This window comes from Coloeus monedula (genome assembly GCF_965178545.1).
Source record: "Coloeus monedula genome assembly, chromosome: 3".
Lineage (NCBI taxonomy): Eukaryota > Metazoa > Chordata > Aves > Passeriformes > Corvidae > Coloeus > Coloeus monedula.
The window spans coordinates 30,570,718-30,598,313 of NC_138783.1; the positions used below are offsets into that span (position 1 = coordinate 30,570,718).

The 27,596-nt window shown below is 45.5% G+C and overlaps 1 protein-coding gene across 1 annotated transcript; it reads left to right on the top strand.

The window, feature by feature from the left end:
• Nucleotides 1-206: 206 nt before the first annotated feature.
• Nucleotides 207-27,491, top strand: LOC309570779 (alpha-2-macroglobulin-like protein 1; the record flags this gene model as incomplete). The annotated part of the gene is made up of 36 exons (XM_082277792.1): nucleotides 207-274; nucleotides 898-1,081; nucleotides 2,313-2,363; nucleotides 2,706-2,850; nucleotides 3,520-3,572; nucleotides 3,886-3,906; nucleotides 4,439-4,598; nucleotides 5,093-5,177; nucleotides 5,556-5,667; nucleotides 6,946-7,054; nucleotides 7,569-7,678; nucleotides 8,464-8,628; nucleotides 8,924-9,151; nucleotides 10,031-10,094; nucleotides 10,534-10,679; nucleotides 11,245-11,391; nucleotides 12,603-12,776; nucleotides 13,776-13,881; nucleotides 14,429-14,537; nucleotides 14,632-14,857; nucleotides 15,078-15,204; nucleotides 15,345-15,466; nucleotides 15,642-15,693; nucleotides 16,015-16,098; nucleotides 16,687-16,863; nucleotides 18,081-18,162; nucleotides 18,260-18,416; nucleotides 19,769-19,843; nucleotides 20,607-20,760; nucleotides 22,248-22,429; nucleotides 22,821-23,036; nucleotides 24,250-24,371; nucleotides 25,125-25,215; nucleotides 25,874-25,942; nucleotides 26,193-26,295; nucleotides 27,445-27,491. 36 exons carry the CDS (start codon nucleotides 207-209, stop codon nucleotides 27,489-27,491), a joined length of 4,323 nt encoding a protein of 1,440 aa, XP_082133918.1.
• Nucleotides 27,492-27,596: the final 105 nt, after the last annotated feature.

The window sequence follows — 27,596 nt, forward strand, 5'->3', positions numbered from 1 at the left end:
GTGGCCTTCACTCTGCTGCTGGTGGGAGCAAGTAAATATTAGCTAATGTCATTAGCCTAGAAAAGATATTCTCTCCAGATATTAACTCCCCTACTCTTTGAACCTAGGAGTATCTGAGGGGGGTATTTAGGACTGCTCCAACCCATCAGTACATGCAGTCCTCTCCTCCAGTGTGATCTCGTCAGTTGTCTGTCCCAGCCCAAGCAATGGGAGCACCAGTGCTCCTCTTAGCCCTGGCCCTATTCCCAGTGGCAGCTGCAGCAAGCCTGGAACCGTGAGGCTCTCTCCTTTTGATTTTGGGGGGCTTGGTGGAAGGGTCTGTCATTGAAGGGTGGTGCTGATGGGCTGCACTCTTTGGCATCACAGAGCTGGATGGTGGGGGCCTGGTTCCCAGGGAGGCTGAGCAGAAGCAGCTCCTGCAGAGTCCTGGGCATCGAGCACCGCTGCAGGGGCAGCCCCTGGTGCTGACTTGTGCAGGCACTGCACTGCACACACCCCAAAGCTACAGAGGCCACAGGAGTTTTGCCTCTGTTCATCTGGTGCTGGTGGGGGTGAAATCTGGTGTGAGGACTGAAGCCTTATGCCTCAGCCACTGAGTCTTTGGCTTCATTCCTCACACAGCCTTGCTCTGTGTACTTGCAACTGGAGCATTGTGCATGGGCAGCTGTGTTCTGGCTGGTGGCAAGGTGGTGACACAGAGAAATTGGGAGTTCACACTGGGCATATTCCTCCTTTCTGGTTTGGAAAGCTGCTTAAAAGTGCTAAACTTCCTTCAATGCAGTCCTCCAGACACTTCAGGTCCTTGGTCTGCCTCTTCATGAAAGCAGCAGAGATGGATTCTGGCCTGTCCACCTCAGCCCTCTGACTTGTTTTTGAACATGTACTGCTCTCTTCTAGTCACTATATGGTGGTGTTCCCTGCTATCATTCAGCAATCCCACGAGGAGAAGCTCTACATTCACTTCAGCTCCCTAACTGAGGCCATCCACCTGGCTGTCACCTTGCAGACAGAAACCCAGAATCACACACTGGTGGAGCAGGACGTGGAGAAGCCAGGCACTTCTCAGAGCATCACTTTCCAGGTGAGTGTAGATGTGGCTACTGATTTGACAGTGGATGCTTTCACCTTCACTTCATACAAGAGCACAGCACTTCTCTGGGTACATTGTCCTTTTCCTTGCCATAGGTTCCAAGCAGATAAAGTATATTTCCCTACCAGTGCCAGGCAAAATACAACAGTGTCCTGGAGTCTAGGAAAGTAGGGAATCTTTCCTGTGTAGAAAAAAATCTGTTCTTTTGATGTGTATCAGCGCATTTCATCCTATTTAAAGTGTGGTGCTGAACATTTACTTTCAGTTTACTCAGTGTTTTGTTCCCAAAGATGCTTGTATATCACAGCAAAAGTCAGTGCATTGGGAGTACCTTCTTTTCATCCTTGTTTCCTCAGGAGCTTTCCCCTTCGGCTCCAAGAGGACCATTCTGCTCTAAAGCTGCATCTACATTGCCAGACGTAGTTGCAGTCTGCATAGACATTGAGCTTGCTTGAATTTAGCTGTGACGGCGCTGAACCCACAATGAACCGAATTTCACTGAGACAATCTGGGTATTTCTGGAGTGGCTTGAGTTCCTGCATTGCTAACTGCTCTAGTTAGCTTATCTGGACACACTGACTACAGAACCCTCAGCTACATTTCTGGAGAGCCATGGAGATGTGTGTGGTGCTGAGGCTCTACAAACTGCCCCTGTCTTCCTCAGCACTGCACAAAGTCACTGTGCCTATGCCCTGACTGTCCTGCAGACTCAGCAGGATTCAAGGAGGGGCTGTAGGAACTTTTGGGTTTTACATCAGCACGACAATGATTAACCAAGAGTTTGGTGCCAGCCCTTAGGAGAGAGCAAGTCCTGATTCTGGAAAGCCAAGGAAGTCTGCTGTTGGCAAAAAATAAAAACCACCCAAAAATCCTTCTCCTGCTGAGCTCAGTCTTTCTGATGCTGAGATGTCTTGTGTTTGCCTGATCAGTATCCTACCTCCCAGTACTCCAGATCTGAGTTTCCTATGGTTTTACCTGGTTCCATAAAACTCTCACATTTATGTTACCTGGGAGAATTACATGTCAATCACTTCACTCCTAAGTTCATGAACAAGGCAGTGGCTGCTTCTCCCTAGAATCACAAGTGGGTTACAGAATCATACAGAAGAATTTGGACTCTGAAGTTTGGGGTTTTTTAACAGTGAGATGATGTCTTATATCTGGGATAAGATGCAAAGTCTCTGATGAATTTTTTTCCATTTCCTTGTGTCAATCAACCTAGGTGCCAGACCTCATGTTAATTCCCAAGAAAACAGATGATTCCAAGACACAGGTAGGATATGTCTCTTGTCTGCCTCTCCTCTTACAGATTAGAGGGCTTCAGCCTCTCCTGTGCCTGAGCCACGTTAATATTGGAGATGCAGGGTGGGAAAGATAGTAGAGAGGAAAAAGAAATGTAAAAAGAGACAAATACGACAAGCAGAAAGGCAGAGAAAAAAGAATGAAGAAGCTGGACAACAAAAAGAAGACTATGATTAGGGAAATGAGAGACTTAAATCACAGGAGATGAAAGGAGGAGGGGGACACTGGAGGTTTTGGAAGGACAAGTGCCTCTGGTTCTCTTTCAAGCTCTTTGTAGTCTGAGGTAATTTGTTGGTTTTTTTAAACCTGACAGCCAGAGGAAGTGGCTTTTCTGCATGTCCTGATCCACAGTGGAGACAATGTGCTCTTTGAGGGTCACAAGAAAGTTCTGGTCAAGCCTCAGAAGAATATAATTCTGATAGAGACAGACAAGGGCTTATACAAACCTGGAGAAACAGGTAAGGCAAGAAGGCAGCATATGGAAATGGGGAGGGAAGGGCCAGGGTAGCAGCCACACCTGGAGGGAAGATTTCACCGAGTGCAGAAAGCTAAGGTTGCTGGACATGGAAGAAAGCAGATCTCTATTATCCAATGTTTCTAGGAACAGTCTGAATCAGGATGTTCCTCTCCAAGGTGTGCTACACCAAATTCCCAGCCCCCTGCTCCTGGGTGTTGTTTTGGTGTCATATCTCTAATGACTCCTAAAGGGAAAGCCAGGACTCTCCAGGACACTGGACAAGTTGTTTTTTGAAGATTGTCGTTCATATTTGAGTAAAACCTAGAGTGACAGTTCCAAGCTGTAAAATTACAGAGAATTACCCCACAGTCTTCACAATATAAATGGACTGCAGACAGACCCCACTACAGACAACCCCACTGTCTACCCCAACTTTGTAATCTTTCCTCGTACAGGCAGTGGGTTTCTGTAGCACACAGCTGCATATAAGCCTCCCAAACAAAGCCCTCGGGGGTGGGAGATGCTGGGGAAGGCTGTTTGGGAAAAGACCTGACTATCTCTGAGGTAAAAAGAGAGACATGAATACTGGAGCACAGAAAAGGAGAAAGAGGTTTGTGGAAGGACATGCTGCAGCCAAAATACTTTACTATGTTTTTCTTCATATCTACAGTGAAATTTCGAATTGTGAACCTTAATGAGAACCTTAAGGTCATTAAAAATGAGGTAAGTATCACCTTGTGCCTTTCTGGAAGTAGGAACTTCAACATGAGACACATTGAGAGGCTCATGAAAGAGACATCTCCCTTCATACCTGTTAAACCATAAGAACAAATTATCTTTGGAGGAAACCACTTAATCACTGGTCATTTGGAGAAAGACCAGTGTAAGCTGGCACAGAGGGAGGAGCAGACATACTGTGGGGTCTGGATGGGGCAGACATTTCTGGTCAGGGACCCATGTCAGGCAGAGTTCTTTATACTGGTTCACATGGATGGTGTTTTACAAAACTAAGGTTGTGTTTTTCTTGTTTTTACAGTATTCCCAGATATGGCTGCAGGTAAGTGACAAAGAAGTGACCAAAGGGATATGTCTGTCTCTTCTACTGTAATCTTTCACTCCCAGAGTTGTGCTGCAAATTCATAAGGATATGATTATAGTTCAGGTTCAGCCAAAGGTTTTTCTACATGGTCAGCCTGGGTTCTTCATTCAAACCAGTAGCTCTGTGGTGCATGTAGCTCAGCAAAAGACAGGGCAGTACTGAACCTTTGCCCAATGCCCTGTCTGCACAGAGCACAGAAGACAGGGAGAAGCACTCAATAGATGCAGCACAGCTGCTTCTCCTTCCCATGGTGTTATGATGTTGTCACTTCCCAGTAGCTTTACTGTTGTTGGCAGCCTTTGTAATTCCAAAGCTTACTAAAATAATACTGGAGGGAAGTGAAGGTATCTCTCCTGGTGATCTGGAGTCCTCTCTACTGGGTCAAGGTAAAGCCCTTGTAGTGCCTCCTTGTGCCTGAGTATGGCTGGACCTGCCAGGTACATGTGCTCCCAACGTGACTTGGTGGCTCTGTGTGTCCTTTCCCAAACAGGATCCTGAATACAACCGTATTGCTGAGTGGCTGAATGTAAAGTCAAATCATGGCATTGTGGATCTATCCTTCCCCCTGGCCTCCGAAGCATCCCTTGGGAAGTACACCATCTCAGTGCAGCAGCACATGGCTCAAAAAACCTTTTTTGTTAAGGAATACGGTGAGGCTTGAACATCAGAGGGGAGGGAGAAGCAGTGTGGGTAGCTGGAGGAGAGAGCAGGGTGATGCAACCATGTTCATCCCACCTTTTGCCTTGGGAGAACAACAGAGTGGGGACAAGGATGGATGGGTCTGTGTCACCCTTTTCTAGGCCAGGTTTGCCATCCATTCCAGTCAGCTGCTATAATGGGAAGTGGGATCATGTATTGGTCCCATTAACTGGCATTGGTAAAGACAAAACCGTGTGCCATTTAAGTGTTTAATCTTAACTGAGCTGGAGTAGAAAGCAGTCCCACGTGCAGTTGTAGCAGCACACACAGCCTGGTGTGGCTGGGGGGAGGAACCCTACTGCAGCATGGTGATGAAGAACTGGGGACATTACTGTCTTTCCCTCATCTGGACTGCAGCTGTAACACAACTTCTGTCAGTGTCCGTACTCATCCATACCATCCATTCTTTTTTTCCTCCATCCTTATCTTACTCTCTTCCATACAGTGCTGAAAAAATTTGAGATGAAGATTGAGCACCCTCCACATATCACTACAGCAGATGAGGAATTTCAGCTGGAGGTCTGTGGCAAGTGAGTACATGATACTGTTGTGATCTCTGCCCTTTGACTCCACTGTCACCTCCAGAGTGCTCATAAACAAGAAGTGGTCTTCCACTCATCAGTATGATCTTTTTGCATTATCCTGTGTCTTGGGGAGGCAGATCACTCTCTGGAATGGGCTCCTTCTCACACCTGGTCACTTACTGTGAGACTCAAGGACACTAAGGATGCTGGGTATAGTGGGTGGAGAGGGATGCAAAATGATTTTAAAGCATGAGCAAACAAGGTACAAATCAAAGCTCTCCAGGCTCCACTTCCCCTGATGAGGATGGGAGGTGTCCTAGATCACTATTTCTGCTGACAGTCAGCAGACTGTCTTTTGGTGAATGTTTCTCTCTTTTGACATAGGTATACTTATGGGAAGCCTGTTGAAGGGAAAATAGAAATTACTGTTATGACATTCTCCCAGGCCATGGAAGACAGTTTTACAAGTTCTGCGATTCAGAAGCAAAACAGCTGGGTAGGTGAACAAATAGGAGAGTAATGAGTACCGTGTGCTGGGATTGTTTCTGCCCCCTTAACCTGCCTCAATACACCTCAGGTGGGCACCAGCCTGTTTAGTCTGGTGTCTTCCCAGTTGCTGGACAAGATCCATTGATTCCTCTTCCCAGAACCCTGTTGCTTGATTTACTGCTCTAGCTGCGCATACCTGACTCTGTATTTTGGGACAAGGTGTAAGCTATGGGAAGCAGTGGTGCCTGGCACCTTTTCCAAGGGTCTGTATCATATTGGATGCACTCAGATCACTCCATCAGGTGGGGGCTATTCAGATCACTGGCCTATTCAGCCCTGTGACCACTCCCACCAATAAGCAGGCTACCAGAGCATCACATGGGCTGTGGATCCATGCCCTGTTTCTTGCTGTATCCCTGCACAATGGGTCACCTTAAGCTTGCTAGTGTCTGGTCTGAAATTATGTCCACTGCTGGTTACACTTTCTTCCCATCTGTGTCCATTATATATTTGTGGTTAAGCTTCACATTTGTTTTTTTCCCACGGGTTTCAGATGCAGCTCTTTTGGCCTGAGAGCCACAGGAAAATATTTCTAAATGTCAGACCAGCCAGCAATGAGCCAGAATATAAAAATCTAGCTGGATCTCCACATCTTTTAAAATGCACTCCAGCTGGAATGCTGTACAGTCTTAGCTGTGCAAAACACCAGCTGAATGCCAGCTCCACATGGCATGTAAGAGGCCCTGGAAGGTTCTGAGGAGCACTTCACAGGCCTGGCTAGAAGCACTGCCCGTACCCGGGCTCTGCCTCAATGCTTGGCAAAGCTCTTACCATCTGTACCTGGCAGGATGCCCGTGTTTAATATGGCCATGTCACAGGAATGGTCATGTCTGGAAAGCCACACTGTCAGGCTTTATTCATCAGGGCCATAGTATTTCAGGGAGACCTTTAGCTCACATAATGAAATTCATGCTCTCTCAGCTAAGGGATTTGGGCTGAATCCAGTCCCCTGAGTTTGTCTGTGACATAATTAACCCTTATGTGATTTGCTTTAAGTACTTTTTTTTTTTTTTTGCCACTTTTTTTGGTGACTGTTTAATCCAAGCATATTGATTTTCTTTTCTGCCTAAGCTATCCATGGTGGGTTTCTGCAGTTAGGATTTGTGAGCTTTTCTCTGTTCCGAAAATATCTGGAAATATTTCTTTAGGATTGCCTGGCATCTATGGAATAGTTTCTCTTCCTCCACACCATGCTCTTTCTCTCTGTTCTCCTCTCTCTCTGCAGACAAATAAGGATGGCTGCGCTACTTTCACAGTGAAGACAGAAGCTCTGGAAATAAATGAAGCTGACAGCCATGTAATTGCAGTAGGAAAACTGGTGGAAAATGGAACAGGTACTGGATAATATGTGGAGCATTCTCTTCTTCACAGGCAACATTTTTGGTTTTGGTCTTTCTGTGGCAGTGGAATTTCTTTTGAAAAAGTAATTCGAAGGTTCCCAAATCTGTCATGGTAATAATCTCTATTCTAGTGCCTCTTCCATCTGTTTTCACCAGATTTCCTAATCCTCTCCACCGTTCACCTCCCTTAGCATGTGTATAACTTTTCAGTGATTGCCTGGACACCAGGGTGCTGGACTATTTATAACTAAACAGTCATCTAGTTTCCCCTTATCTTCAAAAAACATAAACAAATAAACATATAAATAAATACTTATAGGCTGCAATGCATCATGTCATGAAGGAGGAAGCCCAGAAAGCTTGAGGGAATTGTATCCTAGAAGAAGGTATTTTCTCGCCTAATTTTAGAGCTTGTAGATGTTGTAGGTAGTGTTGAAGTGCCTTTTTGTCTTCTGCTTCCCTAAGAGTACTACTTAGGATTCAACAGATTTTTCATCTCCCCACCCAGGAGCACATTCTGTGGAGAATGTTCTAATTCCTGTCGCAACAATAATGAAATCTATAGAGTTTATCAACCTCCATCCATTCTACAAACGTGGGATACCATACACAGGGAAGGTAACACTCATGGATCCCTTCTCTGCTGACAACACATCATAGATATAACCTTTCGCAGGCAGAAAGCAACAGTCTCCAGTAAAGTAAATGCTGCTCTGCTGGCACCCAGAAACTAGGAGTGAAGCCTCCTGTAGAAGAAATTTTTTTCTCCCCATCCTATCATAGTGTATTTCCTGGGCTGGAATTCTGGGGCCAGCTGCAGTTTCTGGAGGCTTCCCCAGGAGCAGCTTCTGGATCTAGTCTGTGCATATGGGACGGGGGTGGCGTCAGCAGGCACGTAACATTCCCTTTGGATAAATGCTCATGGTAACTTGGCAGAAATCTCTAAAGACTTACATATCAGTTCACTGGCAGTCATTTCTGACTCAGGTCCCCTGGGTGATGGTAGGACTGCTGTCCTGGGGCTAGAAACACTTTCACCTGGGCCAGTACTGACCCCAGCATGGAGGACAAGGAACAGCAAGTGTTAAGTTGTTGGGGAAAAATCTCTTTCTGATCATCAAAGATCCTGCAGCATTGTCCAAAAAGCAGCTCAGCATCTGAGGAATTCACCTTTTCCCCCAACAGAGGTGTCTCATTTGCCTCTATTACCATTTTGTTCAAGTCCTGAACAGCTTCAAATTGTTGGTTTTGTGTATTTATTGGACTTTTATTTGGATCCTTCCAACCAGTCTGAAAGCTAGAAAGGCTGAGGGAACCCAGTGATAGAAGCAATTAATATTAAGCACTGGCAGTGCCTCAGAGTCTGGCACAACAGGGTATTTACTTCCTCCTCTTCCTTACAGATGTTTTGCCACAGTGCAAATTCTCCCCTCAGAAATGAAACAGTCCATCTAATAATTGACGTCAATGATGAGGAGACACATCTGTCACTCCTCACAGATGAGAAGGGGGAAGCTCACTTCACACTGGATACCACCAGCTGGAACAGCACGATGGTTTCTCTGAGGGTGAGTATCAGCCACTGAAAATCTTTTGTCTGGTGTGGGGTGTGTCCCATGAAAAGATAAAGGAGGAAAAATGAGATTGTGGTCAAATCTACTAGGCTTAGATTTTTGCTAAAACTTCGTAAGAGAAAATCTTGTAAGAGACTTTAAAATGACATTTCAACAAATTATTATTTTTAGCCTACAGGTGTGCAGTCTGCCATCAGCTCAGGTGATAACAGGGTTTTAGCAGGTGTACAAGTTCCCTTGCATCACTTGATACTAATTTTATTGCCACCTTGTGTTTATGGGCTTGAAGGGTACCTACACCCCTCCAACTGAAGACAGTCCATTTTCTCCTGAAAGTAAAATAGAGGACAGCTTCCACTGGCTGAAACCTTTTTACTCTGAGAGCAACAGCTTCCTTGAGATCAAGGCCAAGAATGATGTGATGTCCTGTGATCAAGAGCAGGAAGTGCACGTGGATTATATCCTTTCCCAGAATAAACTCTGCCCTGGAGAAGACCACATTGATTTCTACTACTTGGTGAGCACAGAAGAGAGCTGATTCTCAGGGCAAGGTTATGCTTACTGGCATTTTACCCTTTTCTCAGAGCACAGAGATACTCAAAGGAAGGGCAAAGCTACTCCTAGGCAGTCAGTTTATGACTTCTGTTCTTCCCAAACCTTCACCTGCTTTCCAGTTCCAGGACCTGCTTGTAGCCCCCAGCTGTGTTGCTTTGTTATCCATGTCTTGACCTAAGCTTGGGCGATAGATGGCTGCCATTTGCCCTACTTTATGTTCACGTGGATGACAGTGGAGGGCTAGCCTGAACTCTGCCCAGAAGGTGTGACCCAGATGTCCATCTGTGTCTGGGGCAATCTGTCTAAGAACTAAGAGGCAATCTCTGGGGCAGCTGACATCCCCCCACCTGTATCTTTGCAGGGAAAAGCTTGAAAGGCCCTTGCACAGGGCCTTGATGCACACCAGAGCTATGTAATAGTGTTTTGATGAAGTCCACTTTCAAGAAAGTGAGTCATAGCAAGGGTGTGACTACAGCCTAGCCAAGAGATTATGACTATCTTGGTTACTGAACTGTATTCACTCATACAATCAAAAAGTTCTCTATCCTAGTAATGCAAAGATCTGAGTTCGCTGGGTCTTAAGAGCAGCTGCCTGTAGCTTCAGATGTACCTCTGGCTTTCCAAGCAGCCACACCTTCTCATGGCCTAGCCAACACGTCTCAAGTCCTACCCAGCTATACCATCACCATCTCTGCTGCAGAGCTCTGGAAATCATGCTCTGATGGAGGAACTTCTGGGGCAACATTTGTCAGACATCATTCTCTCTTCTTGTATTCTTTTCACACTCTTCTCATGCTCTCAGAATTCAGACCCTTGAATGGGGTTTCTCTTTGCTCTTCAGGTGATAGCAAAAGGCAAGATCCTTTTCAGCAGAGAGAAGAAGGTGCCAATTACCCACCATGAGAGTGAGTAAAAAACATGAGAAATTAAGTGCCCCATAACACACCCCAGAAAACTGACCGCTCTCCAGTGACTCTGTCTACAGGTGTTACTCTTATCCACAGGTGGGAAATGTTGAACTGAGTTCTTAGTGGTGATCCTTCTCCTAAGACCAACACAATCTCCTCTCAATTCAGTGTCTTTCTAGGCAACTGTCCTCCTTCTGTCTTGTCTAATTGATCTAATATCCAATCTTAGGACTTTGCTGCTAACTTGTACCTTTGGAGAAAGAAATGGGTGGTATGCTTGCTTTATTGTTAATTTGTGACATTGTCTGTGTGGGGTGTTCTTACCTGCAGGTAGAAATTATTAAGTCTCCTCTTTTGATTCTTAACATGTGTCCCACTCCAATGAGCTGATTTGTTTGGATGTTGTCCCTGTCTTCCTTGCTGCTACCTTGTGCAGATCTGCAGGGCTCCTTCTCATTGACTCTGCCTGTTGGCAATGACTTCCTGCCTGACATCAAGCTTCTGGTGTATGCGATCTTCTCGGATGGAGAGGTGGTGGCTGATGTGGAGCAGTTTGAAGTAGAAAAGTGCTTTAGACATAAGGTGAGCAGAAATCACACAAGGAATGTGATAGCATCATTGATATGCTATGGTCTGCTGTGGTTCCTGGTCCTGTTTTATCCTCATCCAAATGGTATAAGCTGGCAAAATCAGATGCCCAGTATTTTTGGCTGGGAAACAAGAGAGGTAACCTCCTTCTCCTTGAATTCCTAGTCCTGCTCTGCACATCACCAACTGGCAAGCTTTGCTCAAGGACTAAACCACGTCCCATTTGAACTCTTTCCTCCCCCCATTCTCCATTACTGACGTGGGAACACACTGTCCCTCATACACTCCCTAACACAGAAGAGAAGCCTGTCTGCTTAGCTCCCCGTGGTAGCTCTGGATCAGAGGGTGGTTGGATGTGTGGTGGTAGAGGAATTCTGACTAGGGCTGTGTGCACTGCAGCCTCTTCAACCTTCCCAAGGGATTTCCAGGATGGCCTGATTCAGCACCTCATCCCCCTTCCCTACCTTATTCAAAGTCTTTCCCTCTGTTACCCAGACATATAAGAGTCTCAGGGTCCCACTCTCCAAGGCTAAGCCTCCAGACCTGTCTTCTTCTGCAGGTGGTGCTGGAATTCTCACACAAGGAGGAAGTCCCGGGATCCAAAGTCAGACTGAACCTCAAGGCTGCTCCAGGGTCCCTGTGCTCTGTGCAAGCTGTTGACAAGAGCATCCTCCTGGAGAACAACCAAACCCTAACAGCAGACAGAGTCAGTGCAGCCTGCCATGTCCAACCCCCTAATGTCTGCCTGCCTTCTGCCTCCATTCATGGGTGGGAGAAAGCCCACAGTACATGCCAGGACAGCTGCAGTGTTAGGTGGCTGCCCTGCCATTCCCCTTCCTCAGCCTCTTCTGAGCAGTTACGGGGTGGTCATGCTCTTCATCATCGGCTCTGTGCTGTGAGCCTCTGCCTGAAGGGTGGTGGATGCTACACGGCACTGCAGGGGTAGGCAGGGAGAGCTGCTTCAAAGAGATGCTGGTGCTTTCTGCTTGGAGGGAGGGTGCTTAGCAGCTTTCCTCACATCCACATCTCTGCTCTACCATCTTCCACCAACCAGTGAGGTTAAGCCTTTAAAATGGAATTTTGCCCTGGCAGGGTCCTCCTATCCCTCTGCCCCAACCACTGCTGAATTATAACCATAATCAGTGGTTCTGAGAAGTTCTTTAGAAAACAGTAGCTAGAGAAGAGCACTCAGAGCACACAGTGGCTGGTGAAAAGTGGTCAGTATTTTGTCAGCACCCAAGAGGATTCTGAGAATCAGAAGGGTTGGAGGCACTTACCTTAAAGCAGCTGTATGTTTCAGAGGAATGAATTAAAACCTTGGAGCAAAAATACTGCAAAAATTGAAAATCCTAACATAAATCCACAATGTGTACCAGAGATAATAAAACAGGTATATGGCCCCTGCAAAGTTGTAAGCTAAATTATAGCAGTCCAGCATGTTACAAAGAAGCTTCACCAAATCCAGGGGGACACACTACACCTGTTGATAGGGCCCACAGTGTGATCTGGTGTTCCCTTTCATAGGGATGCTGTCCTAGTGCAGAGCACTTGCATCATCTACTAACAGGTATTTAAAGCAATAATCCTTAAATATGTAGGTCAGATGTGCCAATGCCTTGTGTTTAAACTGAATCACGCAATTTTATCCTAATTTTGCACCCTAGTGTTGAAAGGCTTGAACTGTCTTGGAGACTAAAAGCTGCTTGTCTACATCCACTCCTTGGATATATGTCCTTTAGTATATATTAGCCTATATATGTCCTTTATGTTATGTTCTTTAGTATAAGCTGTGCCACTGCCAACTCCCTCAGCTGCAAAGTTCTACAATATGTAATAGAGGGCTACAACCCAACAGTTTGACCCCCACACATGCTTGTTGGCCAGTTCCTTTTGAACACCTCTGTTTCTCCATTGCAGTTGTATATGGAAGTCTTTGAAGACGGCTTCACGGTTGGAGGACGAGGCTTGCCTTACCACTTGGAGGACTTTGAGGCATATCCCTGTCTGCCCCAGCAGCCCAGCCCCCACAAAAAGGCTCGGATGGGTGCACCATGGTACCAAAGTGAGGCTGATGTTTATAATCTGTTTAAGGTGAGTGCCTACACCTCCTCTAAACTTTTCCTGAGCTCGTGAGTTCCAATGTGCTGTCCTGAATGCCTACAAGAAGTCATCTGTTCCTTGCTGTTCAGTGTAGCCACGCTCATTTGGGGACTATGGGGAAAGCTGAGTAAGCACAGTACAAACCGCCTGATTTGACAAAGATATACAGTGTAAAAATGAACACATTTACTTTAGGCTACCATAACTACAAAGGGGGAGTGGCAAGAATATAGCAGTAATATCTGAGCACCTCACCATATTCTGACCAATCACCACTTGGCTGTTATTGTATTTACAAACTACTTTACTCTGTGTTTCATTGAATGTCTTCTTACTCATCCTTAAAGCAGTTTTAATAAAAGGAAGTCTTTCACAGTTTGACTTTATAGCTAACTGTCAAGACAAACAACGAAATAAACTAATGTGCTAACAAGCACAATAGCCAGAAAAATGTTAACATGTCTGCTAACTGAAATGCAAGAAGTGCTGCTTCTGGCAGAATGCTCTCTAAAAAAATATATGCAAGTAGAAGCACCTCAAAATAGGAGAAGAGAGTAACAACACACTGAAAACAACCCAATGTGTAATCTGAATTGCATGGGTTTCTTAAGTTGATGGAACTCTACCATACAGACACAGACCCTGATTCCCTTCAAAAGGCATGTTACTGTGCTGTCTCCTTGATGGTTATTCCTTAAACTATGTCTCTTTGCTAGGGTCAGACTTATGAAGTGCAGATCTAGTTGAAAGCTACTTGTATGAGAAGTAATAGTTGGTCCCAGTATTCCTCAGGATCTGGTTTCCATTCCTCATGCACTGGTCAGAGTCTGAGTCTGTAAGTTTATGGATATAGATATAAACAAGCAGCATTTAAAAGTGTTTTGTCACTGACCACCAGCCCCCATTTGATACCCATGATCATGAGATAGTTTCAGCATTCCTCATTCCCTTTTATTTATCAATGATTTGCTGTCTGTTCTATTTTCCCAGAAACTACTCATGAAAATATTTACCAACACTAGAATCAAGAAACCTGTTTCCTGTGTGCGTCCAGACTTTGAGAAAAAGATATATCTAAGAAAAGACAATTTGGTTGGTAAGGAACAGACATGCCCATCTCCTTGAGTGAAGGGGCTCCCCTCTCCCAGTTCTGGCCAGCCTGCAGCTGAGACAACTGACCCCCGTCCTGCTGCATTTCTTGTCAGTGTATGGACACAACTAAGCTTGTGTCCATTTCAATGGACCTGATTTATGAATCCCAGATAGAAGCTCAAATCTCCATGTTTTCTTGGTGTCCCTGTGTTCAGTGTTCTTCATATAAAATGTAGTGTGCTCTCTGCTAGCACTTTCACAGATTATTTAAAGGAGTGTGACTCCATTTTAGCATGCTCTCTCCCCTGGATCCAGGCCAAATTTGGATCCGTCAGACTGAGCCTGGGGCTAAACTCTATCCAATTCTGTCTCCCTAAACCTGTGTTCCCCAAAGACACCCACACTGATTCTCATTGAAACACCAGCCCTGTCCACTCTTGTTCTGTGTCACAAAACATTTGTGGTTTGTGTTAGATTGCCTGTGAATGAAGAGCTAGTTTCACCTGTAGCTATACAAGCTGTTTTCTGAGGTATCACTTGATTTCTACCAGGCGGCCGTGCTATCCATGCTGATTCTGAACCTCACTCTGCTGACAAGGAAAAGCCAAAACCACGGACGCTTTTCCCAGAGACCTGGATTTGGGATTTGGTCTCTGTCGGGTTGGTAACAGCCTCTGCCTTCCTTCCCCAGGGACACTCCTGGAGTATTCTGATTGCTCCTAAGCAAGTTCTCCTCCTCTTCTTCCTGCTGTAGGGACGATGGGCAAGCGTCTCTCCAAGTTGCTGTACCTGACACCATCACAGAATGGAATGCCAACACCTTCTGTGTTGCCAATACTGGCTTTGGTTTCTCACCTCTGACCTCTCTTAGGGTCTTCCAGCCTTTCTTTGTGGATGTATCTCTGCCATACTCTGTGATCCAAGGAGAGACTTTCGGCCTAAAAGCCACTGTCTTCAACTACCTCAAGGACTGTATCCAGGTGAGGTCCCCCCAGTGAGTTCCCGCAGTCACATGGCCTCTGTCAGAACAAAAACTTGAGCCCAAAGGCAAGCTCTGAGCTCCTCAGCAGCCCTAGATTCTGGCATCTGGGCCATAAAGCACAACCTCTCGCATTTTATGACCCAGGGTATTTGCTGCTTGGTGCAGTGCCTGTTACTAACACGAACCCAATGTGTGCTTGTACATCCAACCACGCTCAGGTCCACACGACCCTCACAGAGACCCCAGAACTAAAGGTGGATGCCTGTCCAAGCTGCCAGTTCACCAGCTGCCTCTGTGCCAATGAAGCAAAAACCCTTGTATGGAACGTGACTGCGACCAGGCTGGGTGAGGCTGGGCAGAGGGATGTGTGGCAGCTTGTGGGAAGAGGGGTGGAATCTGCCTGCGTCTGCATATCTGGACCTAATGCTCGTACATACAGCTGTCTGCTGCAAGTGCTCAGCAATGTGCCCTTGTGCTCCCTGCAGGCAGAGTGAATGTCACCGTGAGCAGCGTGGCGGAAGAATCACACAGTCTGTGTGGTAACAGGATTGCTGTGACACCTTTGCAAGGAGGGAGAGACGCCGTGATAAAACCTCTGCTCGTGAAGGTTGGTCACATCTCAGGGTAGAGAACCCCTGGGGACAGGGGTTTGTCCCCTGGGGCAGTCAGCAAGATGCTAAGTGGAAGCTTAGCCCCTTCTTGGACATCAGACAAACCTGCTAAGGCAGGGTGACTTCCTTTCCTGTCGTCCCTATCTGAACTACTCTTTCTCTTGTCTGCAGCCAGGAGGTGTCCTACAAGAGAAGACCCAAAATATCTTTCTCTGTCCTGCAGGTAGGGGACAAAAGTTCCTGACTGCCACTGATCATGAGACCAGGATGGAAGGGACAGGGTTACTGCAAATACCCAGAAGTGGGGGGGAATTAATCAGAGAGCAAGCACTGGTGGTACCCTCCCTGTCTGGGAGAACAACCATTATAATTTGTCCATGTCAATGTTTTACCTGGCAAAATTTCCTGTATTGAAGCATTTGTTTGCAAGTCTTGGCTCCTGTGACTTGATGTCACATTACGGTTCACCTGGGTCGTCTTGGATGTTACACTTGTATGAATGGCTTCTTCCACGGGATAAATGCCTGGGTTCTGCCTTCCTCAGATAACACCATCTCTGAGGAGTTCTCCCTGACTCTGCCTGCAGAAGTGCTGGAGGGATCTGCCCGAGTCACGTTCTCTGTGATTGGTGAGAAAGGCTTTCCCTGCTCTTGAGTCTGTAGTGAAAATAGCTTGCACAAAACTTCGGCCTTACTGATGCATCGATCCAGCTCCTCATGAGATCATCTCTAAGGGGTGTGATGTTTGCCTCAGGAATGTAGATCAAGTAATCTTTTCCAATATTTATTCCTTGCATAAGGAATGATTCCAGGTGATCCCCAAGTGCCTGGAGGAAAAGGCACAAAACATGATATCCTCTCTGACTTCTGTCACTGCCATCCGCCTAAGTGAACCAAAACCATCCCTGCAGATTTCCACCTACTTTGCTTCTGCAATTCCTTTCCCACCTTAGTACCCACTCAGGAATGACAGCTCTCTTTACATTTTTTCAGACCCCCTCAAGCTCCCCTTTCTCCTCCCAAAACCATGATGACTTCCCTTTCTGTGCTGGCCTAATGTAGGAGGGGTCACCAGAAATCTCAGTCATGTCTGTTCAGTCAGGGACTAGCTCTTTTTTAGGATCCCAGTAGAGTCTAGAGAAGGCAACAGTCCTTTTGTTTCACACTGCTTGGCATCTGTGCTTTTCCTTTCTCCCATCTCTCCTCTCAAATGTAAGGTGACATCATGGGTCCAGCACTTCAAAATTTAGACCAGCTGCTAAGATTGCCCTTTGGCTGTGGTGAACAGAACATGGTCCAGTTTGCACCAAACATCTTCATACTCCAGTACCTGAATAAGACTAAACAACTGAACCCAGAAATTAAGAATAAAGCACTGAAATTTCTGACAACAGGTAAGCATTTTCCTTCTTCCTTCTGCTGCAAAATGAAGCTGCTATAAATCAAGAGTGTGGGGCATGGGTCTGGTGGGGAGCTGAAGGGCAGGAGTGGGAGCAACTGTCAGAGCTGTGACAAAGGAAGGTATCACAGAGGAAAGGGAAATTTCTCATGGAAAGAAAAGTGTGTTTCTGAAGAAAGCACGACTTCTGTCTCTGCCAGTAATTGAGGTACTAAGTCTGCTTTTCTGAGAAAGGTGTAGATAATTAGTGATTTCCATCATTATGTGATGCCTGTTTGTTCCCTTATCAGTCCAAGGCTGACAGAAGCACCTTGTGAAAATAGGGCGTCAGCTGCTGTTACATGGAATAAAGAGTGGCCTTTGGGAATAGATAGGAGTTCAGTAGCTTAGTGTTTCCCCATGTTTTAGAAAACATATTCTGGGGGCATGTCAATTCTCTCCAGTGTAATCTGAATTTAATATAGTGCCAGTGTCTGTGTCTCATGTTGCAATGTGCCTCATATTTCAGCCTTCTAGTCTCCTTGCCTGGACAGGATTTGACTGCTTTTCTTTCCCACTTTTTCTCTGGTACTGCAAGTATGTACTGAGAACACATACATGTATCTGGAAGAGGGGTGCCTACCCAAGATAATGGTGGTGGCAGAGAGGAAAGACAAAGGGTAAACAGTAAGGCTGTGAGGGGGGTGAGGGAGAGCTAACAGCATTCTGCCCTCAGAGTTCAAAGGCATGTCCTTGTTGCTTCCTGTACATTCCATAAAAAGTGCTTTGTTTAGTCTCAACAGGGCTAGGAGAAGAGCTGAAAAGCAAACAGGGTTTCATTTGTGTTCCCTCTAGGAAAAGCCTTGCTCCTCACTCCTACAGCTCTTTTTATTCCCGGCAAGACCCCTGAGGGCTCCCTGGCACATGGGGAGCCATGAGGTGGCTGAGCATGTCTCCGTTGTGCCAAACAGCAGGGCAGGTAGCCACAGCACTTGCTCCAAACAGCTCCAGTAATGCAGAGCAGCCACATGGACACTTCAGTGGTGCTGTTCAACTGCTTCTTGTCACACTGCTGCTGTGGGATGCAGGGGGAACTGGGGGGGATGTGCTTGTCTCAGCAGCTCTGACTGTAGGACCTGGCAAAGCCTCTTGCTGTGAAGTCATCTTCCCGTGGCAAGGATACATTTTGAGATGCTACAGGTCCTCACAGTCAGCCACATCCTGTTGCCACAGGTTACCAGCGTCAGCTGCTCTACAAACACGACGATGGCTCCTACAGCGCCTTTGGGAAAGGCGATGAGCAGGGCAACACGTGGTGAGTGACCAGAATTGCTATTGCCATCCTAAACCTGTCATCCTTGCTGGTCCATCTCCTGGCTGTAACATGGAATTCCTCTGTGCTCTGCTCACAGGCTGACAGCTTTTGTAGCCAGGTCCTTTGGACAAGCCAGCTCTCACATTTACATCGATAAGGACCACGTGCGCAGTGCTCTGCTCTGGCTGCAGAAGCACCAGCTGCCCAGTGGCTGCTTCCAGAGTGTGGGGAAGCTCTTCAACAATGACCTGAAGGTATGGCTGCCAGACATGGGAGTGAGGGCAGGAGGAATACAATGTGAGGCACAGGGTTGCTTCCTCAGGCTTTTCCACTGCACAAAGCAATGTCCCCATGGCCTAGCACAGCTAAGGCATCTTCCCAGAGCAGAATGAAGAACATGGCCTAAACCAGCGGTCATTTCCTCTGTGTGAGGTTTTAGACACTGCTGGGCTTTCTTAATTTTTACTCTAGACAAAAGACAACACAGCTAATTGTGCCAAGGCTCTACAAGGGCACAGGGAAATGAGAAATACTTTTATATTTTAGTGCTTGTCTAGAATACCCTGTCTGGATTCTCCCTTTTCTCTTTACACTGCAAAATACTCTATGTGCTCTAATATAGGATTGTCTGAAGACACAGTTGTCCCTCCCCTGCCCCAAAAATGACTTCTCCTGGAGCTTGGCATTCCCCAAATGATCCCTGCAGTGTAGCTGGAAACGCACCAAACTCTTGGTGAACATGCCCTAGGTACTGAGTAGTGCGTGTGCAGTATGGCCGTACTTGGGTTCATCGCCTTTGTAAAGGTACAAGCAATCCACACTGGTCAGATTGCAAAACTGCCCACATTAAATATAAGGCAGATTTATGAAAAAACCAGGCTGCTACATTAGTAAAGCAAAGAGTTACACATCTTTTTCCTAAAATTTGGATGCAGTACAAAATAAAACCAGAGTGTACATGTAGACTGTTCATCCTTGTCTGACTCGCTGATTTCCCAGCTCAAGCTTTCTATCTGAACAGAACTTTTTGGAATAGGTTTTGCACCTCCACCTGCCTCACACTTACAAAGGTTCCTCTATTCAGTGTGAATGATGCTTCTTAGCATCTTAGCCCAATTTCCCCCTCTCATTTTAGATGTATTCTTGTCTCATATCTGAGGATGTAGCAGAACTTCCCCAAGAATGAATGTCCTCTGAGGTGAAGAGAGGCTCCTGAAAGCCTGTTTAACACATATCAACCTGTAGTTTCTCAAAATCAGATGAATTACATGTAAACTTGCTCAACTTCTTGTATGCAAATCCTGCATCATAAAAACTTTATTCAAGAGTACAGTTGTAACATATTTAATAAAATAAACTGCTTAACAGTTTGCTTCATGCATTTTTATGAGAAGGGATGTCTAGGCTGTGTGAACAACATGGCTGAGACTGCCCTCAACACCAAACTTTCAAAATATTCAGCGAGTGAGCCTGGAGTGCTTTCCTGTCCAAGAATGCCTAGAAGCATGTTGCTGTACTCTCTCAGATGCAGTTTTAGTGGCTGTACAATGACAGGCAAGCAGTGGTTGGGTTTGCCCTTTTCTGATGACTGACTGTGTGCCTGCAGGGCGGTGTGGATGATACCATCTCATTAACAGCCTATATTGCTGCTGCACTGGTGGAACTCCATCTGGAGAGAAATGTAAGTCACACCTGAACTCCTGCAGGGCTTGGGAGCATGTTCCACCATTCATTTCTTCCCTGGCTGGGGGCTTCAGGGAGTACCCAGCTTAAGCTGGTGAGGGATTCTGTCATTCCCACCTTGGTACACAATAAGCTCAATCAGCAATTTTTAACTCGGCGAGGAGTTCTTAATATAAATGGCCTGATTTACAGCAAAGCAGAGCATTTGCTTTTCCCAGCTGATCTCAGGAGAAACAACTGTCTCTGAAAATAACAAAGGGCTTACAGGGAGAGGCAATAGTTTTCATTAAACTGATAAACAGAGCTAAAGGAGGAAAAAAAGACTACTTTTCAGGTATGCATCATCCTGCCTCCCCCTCCCCCCAAATAAAAGCAATGATCTTCAAGACAAGTGTAGGCTGTTCTAGCAAAGGAGAACTGATATTCCGGGCTTAATGGTACAGTTCTAAAACCAGCATCATACCCTTCAGGATCCGAGACCTACAGCACGCGGGTCTGACAGTTCTGAGCCAGTGTGTTACCAGACACTTCCTTCAGCTGGATTCTCCAGTGTATTAGCAATCCCCTATCCCAATGATATGTCCAGCACACCTTTGCTTTCAACCCACAGTCAGTGATGCTTTGATCACTCTACTTCGCGCTCCACAGCCCTGGGAGAGACGCTAGCACTAAAATACATCAAGGATGTGTCTGGGACAGATGCTCACAACAACATGTTGTTTGGTCAGAGGAAATTCACTTGGTTTGGATTCCTTTTTCAGGACACCATGTTGGAGAATGCCTTACATTGCCTTAGGAATGTAACACTTGATGAGACAAGCCTTTATGTCAAGGCCTTGATGGCTTATGTCTTCACACTAAGTAAGGACATGGAGATGAGAAAGCAGCTCCTGGATATGGTAGAGAAGGAAACTGGTAGGTTGTTGCTTTGGGGTCCTAGAGATAATGACTGTGTTCAAGGTCTGATATCTATAGCACTTAATTGCAGTATTCTGGGAAATCTAGCTATTCTCAAATATGCTTTTGTGTCAGAAAATCATAATTTATTGCAGCTCTGAGAATCTCTAGTTTTCTCAGACCCAGGAAACAATTTCTAACCAAAAGCAGCAGAGGTGATCCATGCTTAATTTGTGCAGCTAAAATGCTTATTTGTGTCGTGGTGTTCCTGTAATTCTTCAGCATTCTGTACATAGTACAACAGATCTTGCAGAGGAAACTTGTTTCACCGTGTCTGTTCAGCTGCTGGTCAGGACATTTACTTGAAATATTCAAACCTTTTGACTGCTTCCCCATTGCTGCTCTACTCAGCTCAGGGCCCTTGGGTGGGTGGACCTTTACTGCTGTGTTGCTGAGCTTGGTTTTTCCTTTTGTCTCATTAGCTTGGGGAAAAAAATGGACTTCTGTCCTGAGTGAGGATGCTGGGCTGGGTGTTCAAAGCACCTAAGCCTATGGTTAAACAGTTTGTAATATTACCTAAGTTGTTTTTAGTAAGTTCTTCCCCACATTTGCTTCTCTGGCAGTATGGTGAACTACACTGGGGGCTGAAAAATAACATAAAAAAACCAAAGGGAGAGAGGATTTTCCAGCCTGACCAGCTACCAGTGCTGAGTGCTGCTCACTGCATAGCCACTCAAGCTGCTAGCTGGCTTCACAGGACAGCCAGCGGGCAAACTGGAAGGAGTAGAATTGCACACATTGAGTACAGTACTTGTTCAGAGCTGCCTCTATGATAATACACATGGAACAAGGAAAAAACTTTCCACTGTGATAAACATAGTGAAGGTTCTCCATAGAGGACCTTAGCTAAATTCTGAAGTCTTGAGGCTGGTATTATGCAAACAAGTGAATTGGTGGTTCTTCTTTCAAAAGTGAAGGTTCTGAAAACTGACTTTGAATTTAAAAGCATTTCAGGTTTTCACATTTGTACCATTGCAGACGATGCCTACACAATTAAGCCTGGCACAATTAAGCTAAATTCTTAGCTGAATTTTTGTTAGTCCTCTGCTACCAGTGCAGCAAAATATTCAGCTGGACTCAGATGTATTCAGTGCTTGTGAGCTTGGACCTGAGGTAGGAGCCCAGGTCTTGCTTAAATTGCCCTTCACTATGCACTGCACAGTGAGGATGCCAGCAAAGTAAGTTGGGTAGTCTTTCTCCTCCAGTAGCCTGACTGCAATTCTCCCTCGAAGACTGAGCAGTTCTCGTACAATAGGTACAAGTGACTGGAAATGAGTCCTAGAGCTTTTCAGCATAGGGGGCTGGTATTCTATGCTAGGCAAATACAGAAAACTCTATGCTAGGCAAATGCAGAAACAGCAAAAATGCTGAATCTTGGACACATAACTTTGAATATACACAGGGATCTACAGTTCTTCTCTTCCACATATTTCTTCCCCCATCAGCACAGCTACTGACATCACAATCTGCTGATGAAAAGTCTTCTTCCATGATTGAGACAGTAGCCTACATCATCCTGGCTCGTGTCTCCAAACCAGACTTGTCACTCAATGAAGCCTCGGTGAGCAAGCTTGTGCGCTGGCTCAGTGGACAAAGAAATGCCTTTGGAGGATTTGCTTCCACACAGGTAACAAACCAGGGAAAATCATGGGGGAAAGACAAGGATGTTGTGCCTGGAGTGATGTGCACATCTCTCATGTGCATGTCACTCTAGACCCATCCTTTGCAGACAAAGGTATATGAGCTCTGGGAAAATGGGAGAAACTCTTGTCTGTGTAGTGTAATTGGGGTTACCCAGGGTTGTCTGGCACTGCTAAGCCCAGCCCTCGCAAGGACAGAAATCATCCTGCTGCCTGTGGCATAAACCCTACCTATGCACTTAGTGGGATAGAGCCTGCCTGTGTCAGAGGGTGAACCAGGGCCATGAGGAGTGTGGCTCTCTCTGCAGGCCCTGAACAAGCGTGCTGGGCCTTGTCCTGCATGGCCCCACAGCAAAGTGGCTCTCTCTCTCCCTTCAGGACACGGTTGTCAGCCTGCAGGCCCTCGCTCAGTATGCAGCCCTGATTCCTCAGGAGATCAGAGATGTCAAGGTGGCAGTGAAAGGCAAGGGGGCTTCTCCACTGGAGTTCCATGTGCACAGGAACAACAAGTTGGTCCTGCATCAGGCATCTCTCCCTGCAGACACAGGGACCTACACAGTGCAAGCGACGGGCAGTGGCTGCGTTTATGTCCAGGTGTGTATGGGTAAGGAACAGACCTCTCAGGTTTTGCCTCCGACTACTGAAGTGAGGTTTGGCTTTAAGCACGCAATATAGCCTCAAGTTCTGAGCAGGATTTTGCCTTCTAGGCAGAATCATGTCAAACTTGAAGGTACTCAGGTGTACTTTGTTGATTTGGTTTCATGCAACCATCTCTGGTATCTTCTCAGAAATGTCTCAGCTTTGCTGTCCCATCCTACAGAGTCTTGTCATTATTAAGATACAAGTAGATCTGAAGTCAGGAGTAATGAGACACAGAGGAGGAGTACATGCTTCTATTTTGAATGGGTGTTGTTGATGTCACTGCTACAGCAGCTGGACACTGCACATCTTCTGACACAACATTCTTGGGGTTGTTATCCCATGCAGAGATTAGAAGTTATGTGGTACCATGGTCTTCTTATTCCAGTACACCAACACAACTGGTCCATCAGGAGGATACATCTTATTTTTCTGGCAGTTTTGGTAGTGGTCTACTTGTAAGCCTTCCATGCAGCAAAGAACTCAAATTACTCCCTATGAAAACCTCTTTTGCTGGATCACTTCTGTTCAGAGAATCTGCAAGCAGTGTCTAGTCAAGGGGACACAACGATTATTAATTGTTAATGCATGTAGGAGGTAACTAGAACCATATTGCTTGGCTACACTTGCATGTAGTCAAAGAGCATAAGGTATCTGATGAACACACACTGGGGAAGCAGTCAGTCACCAGGCAGGTGGAGAAAGATTGGCCTACACTGCTCTTTCGATGAGTGTGATCATCCATCCTGCTGACTTGTCTTTTTCTAATTTTTTGTTCTTAAGGGGTTTGTAATTGTTTTACCAGTGTTTTCCCCTTGACACCTAGAACTACTGACTATTAGCATGTCAAGGGATAACAGTTAGACTTCTTTCTCCTTGTGGGGCAGTGTTTTAGCTAATGTGCTTCCTTGAACCTTAACAGTAACTTTTTTTTTATGAGACTGAATGAGGCCTTGAATCACAGATAGCTAAGTCTCCAAGTTTTGGGTTGCATTTGGCAGGTGTATCTGATGCAATGTGCTAAACAGCACATCTCTGAACAGAAAGTGCATTTGGGTCCAACTGTGTTAGGCACTGGATACCAATCTGTTAAAAGCTGGAGGCACAGGTAGTCCTTTACTCAGGGGAACTCTGGCGCACTTCACAGAGATGTTTTCTCCCTCATCAGACCACTTTGTATTATAACATCCCACCACCAAAAACAGAAGAGGTCTTTGTCCTGGATGTGGAAACTGTACCAAGAGAATGTGATGGTGTCAGGAAAGAGTTTGATATCCATGTGTCTGTCAGGTATGGGATCCCTTGAGGCTCTTTCTTCAGTGGAAAGAAGTGTGAACCCAGTTGTATGACTAGAACCCCATGAAAGCCTCCTGTCTGTAGAATCAGAGACACGGGGATGACTCTCTTCTTCTCTATACATCCCAAGGAGATTGTTAACGGAAAATTAAGGCCTGGAGAAGCATGGCAATGTGCTGGCAGTGTCTTGCAGAACCACAGCAACTATCTCAGGCAGCACAGAAAAGCTCAGCAGTCCCCAGAGCACCAGCACCTGAGCTCCCTTGTTGAGAGACTCTTGGCATCGTGGGCTAAACCAGCCCTGAGAGGCATCCTCTGTAGTGTGAACCTCTGCTGGAACTAGACAGCAGAAACACCAGTCCCTATCCATATTTCACTTGCCTGCATTTGTCTAGGATGGGAGTCTTGATCCATATTCTGCATGACTTACTGTCCTTACTGAAAGAGAACAATACCAACGTTGCCACTCAGCCTGTAACAGCAAAGGTAATTTCCACCTGCTGGAGAGGGCAACATGAAGGCATATCATTTCCACATTAACCGTAACACATTTGCTGCACAATCTGTCTCCATACTGAGTGAATAGATGGGGACCATTTTTTGTCCCTTTGTCCTACCAGTTAGACATGCTGCTGAGCTTTCCTATCACTGTAGGGCAGGGCAAAGTTTGGAAGTGTCCATTAGTATCTCCTAGAAATGCTGTGCTGCCTTCCACATCTAATGTGCTTCTCTCCTGACCCCCTTCAGTTATGTAGGGGACCGTGGGACGAGTAACATGGCCCTGGTGGAGGTTGAAATGCTGTCAGGGTTCATTCCTGTGCAGAGCTCTGTGAAAGAGGTAAGACTTTTCCTTCAGCTTTCCTTAAGGATATCAAAATCTATTTTCCAGATGTAGCTCACTCAGAAATATCCAAACATTTAAGAACTGTTGGAGAATGGAGAATGGTAACTACAAGTGCAGATATAACAGGCTATTTCACAAGGCAGCTTTCCACTTGCACAAGTGGTGGTGCAGTTTTTCATGTTCATAGTGAGGATTGCATACACAGTAAGACATTAGAGAGAAGATGAAAAAGCACCGAGTTAGAATCACCTGGGGTGCACTGGACCCCTTTGCAGTTACCAGTGCCATTTTTAGGGATATTCCATAAAGTGGTGTTGAATCCCATGGAGTTGTACAATGACATGCTCCAGTGTTCCACGCAATAGCTGGAAAGATCCAGCATAGCCTCCTACCAACAAGTTTTCCCTTTCCTACGAGTGATGGAAGTAGGAACACAGCCCAAGGACACTTGTAACAAAACTGAAAAATATTTTCTAAGGCTTGATGTGCTCCCAACAGTCTCAGTGCTGAGGAAGGCAGACCTGACTAGTCCCCAGACTAGGCTAAGTGCTTTTGACAACAGTAGCTCACTGACAAATACCAAACCTGCTGTGAAACAGGGAAGGCAAATAAGCTGATGTTAACCAAGCTCATCTCTTGCCTTCCTATACAGCTGGAGAAGGCACCCCTCGTGAAAAAGACAGAGAAAAAACCAGACAAAATCACAATCTACTTGGAGGAGGTAAGAGGAAGACCAGAGGGAACTGCCCATTTAAGTAGTAGCAACTGAAGTGTTTTGCATGGGGACTTTCGCAGACCAGAAATACAAATCTCTAGGCTGGTCAAGCAGGCTAAACTTTTCACAGAAGAAGAGGGTGGAAGAACCTAGAAACATAGGAAAAAAACCCTCTGATGCAGAAAGAGTAAAGTTAGTACGTAGGTAATTTTGAGATGATCAGTGCATTTCTGCTCACCTCCATTCTTCTCTCCAGCTGGGTGAGAGTTCTTTGAAGCTTAACATCTCAGTGGAACAAGATACTGAAGTGCAGAATCTGAAAGCTGCAACAGTGCATGTCTATGACTACTATAAGCCAGGTGAGATTTCACTGACATTGACATAAAATAACTATTTTACCCCCCACTCAGATATAATTCTGTACCCCTAATTCCCTTAACTCCCTTATTCCAGTGCACTTCCTCCAGCCACTTTAAGCTTGGGTTTCCTCTTCAAAAGTTCAACATTCAAATAGCCACCAGTTTAGAAAAGTTTTTGAGACAAGGCTGCCTGGCACTATGATTATGTTATGGGGTGTTATGTGTTCCAAACGACTGTGTTTGTTTTCTTCCTCTAGCTTCAAGCTAGAAGAATTCTCTGATAATTTGCCATGCTCTCTCCAGCTTTTTAGCTCTCTTGAGAATAGTTAGGAATTTATTTGAAATCAGTATTACATAGTGCTACCCTGAGCCACTAGAAGGCAGAATTTAGTTGTATGCACTTCATGTATAGTGCAATAATCCTACCATCCATTGTGTCCTGCCATGTCTCAGAGAATAATAGGAAAATAATTTGTTACACTCTAAAGCTCTAAGTGAATTATCAGCACAAAGAAGAGAGATCTTGATGATATTTTGAGCCTCTCTTATTATTCTGTGCTCAGTATGAGACAAAACAGCAGATGGAACATTAAGAATTATTTATTTTTAAAATTTGAGAACAAAATGGAAAAACTGCTGCTGGCGATTTAGAAAGCAGCACTACATGTTGTATACTAAATTCTGTTCTTGTTGCCCCTTCCACACCATAGCAAGAAGAGGAGGACACTTTTCAATCCAGCTATTACAGAGCTAAATATTGTCACCTAATATGCTCTTTCTCTGCTATTTCATCCTGTACAAGAATTTTTGTGCTTAGTACATACATGTTATCTGACATGAACATACTGATTATCACTAAATAGGCAAGGCTATCAGGACACGCTCCTGAAAGGTTTTTTTATTTACAAAAAGCGTGCTTGCCTTAGAAGGTATCACAATGCATAAGGTGGTCTTTTATAGCTATATGGGATACATGTTGGGGAGGCAGATTGCTGGCCTGACTCACTACAGACCTTTCTTTGTTCCTGCATTCACAGTCTGAAGAGTGAAACATTAAGGTAGTGGGATGGCTGTGCTACAGAGAAAGAAGTTTGGCACTACCCCACCATGCAGCCCTACAGCTCACCACCTTCTCTTTTGTTTCTACAGATGACCGCACAGCAAGAGAATATGCTTTCCCTTGCAGTTCAGGTTAGTGTTAACAGGCTTCCAGCTGGAACAGAGCAGAGGACTGGTGGTAAGCAGGCAAAGCATCCTACCTCTGCTCTGCATTTAATCCTGTCATGTGATGTAGAGCCTTC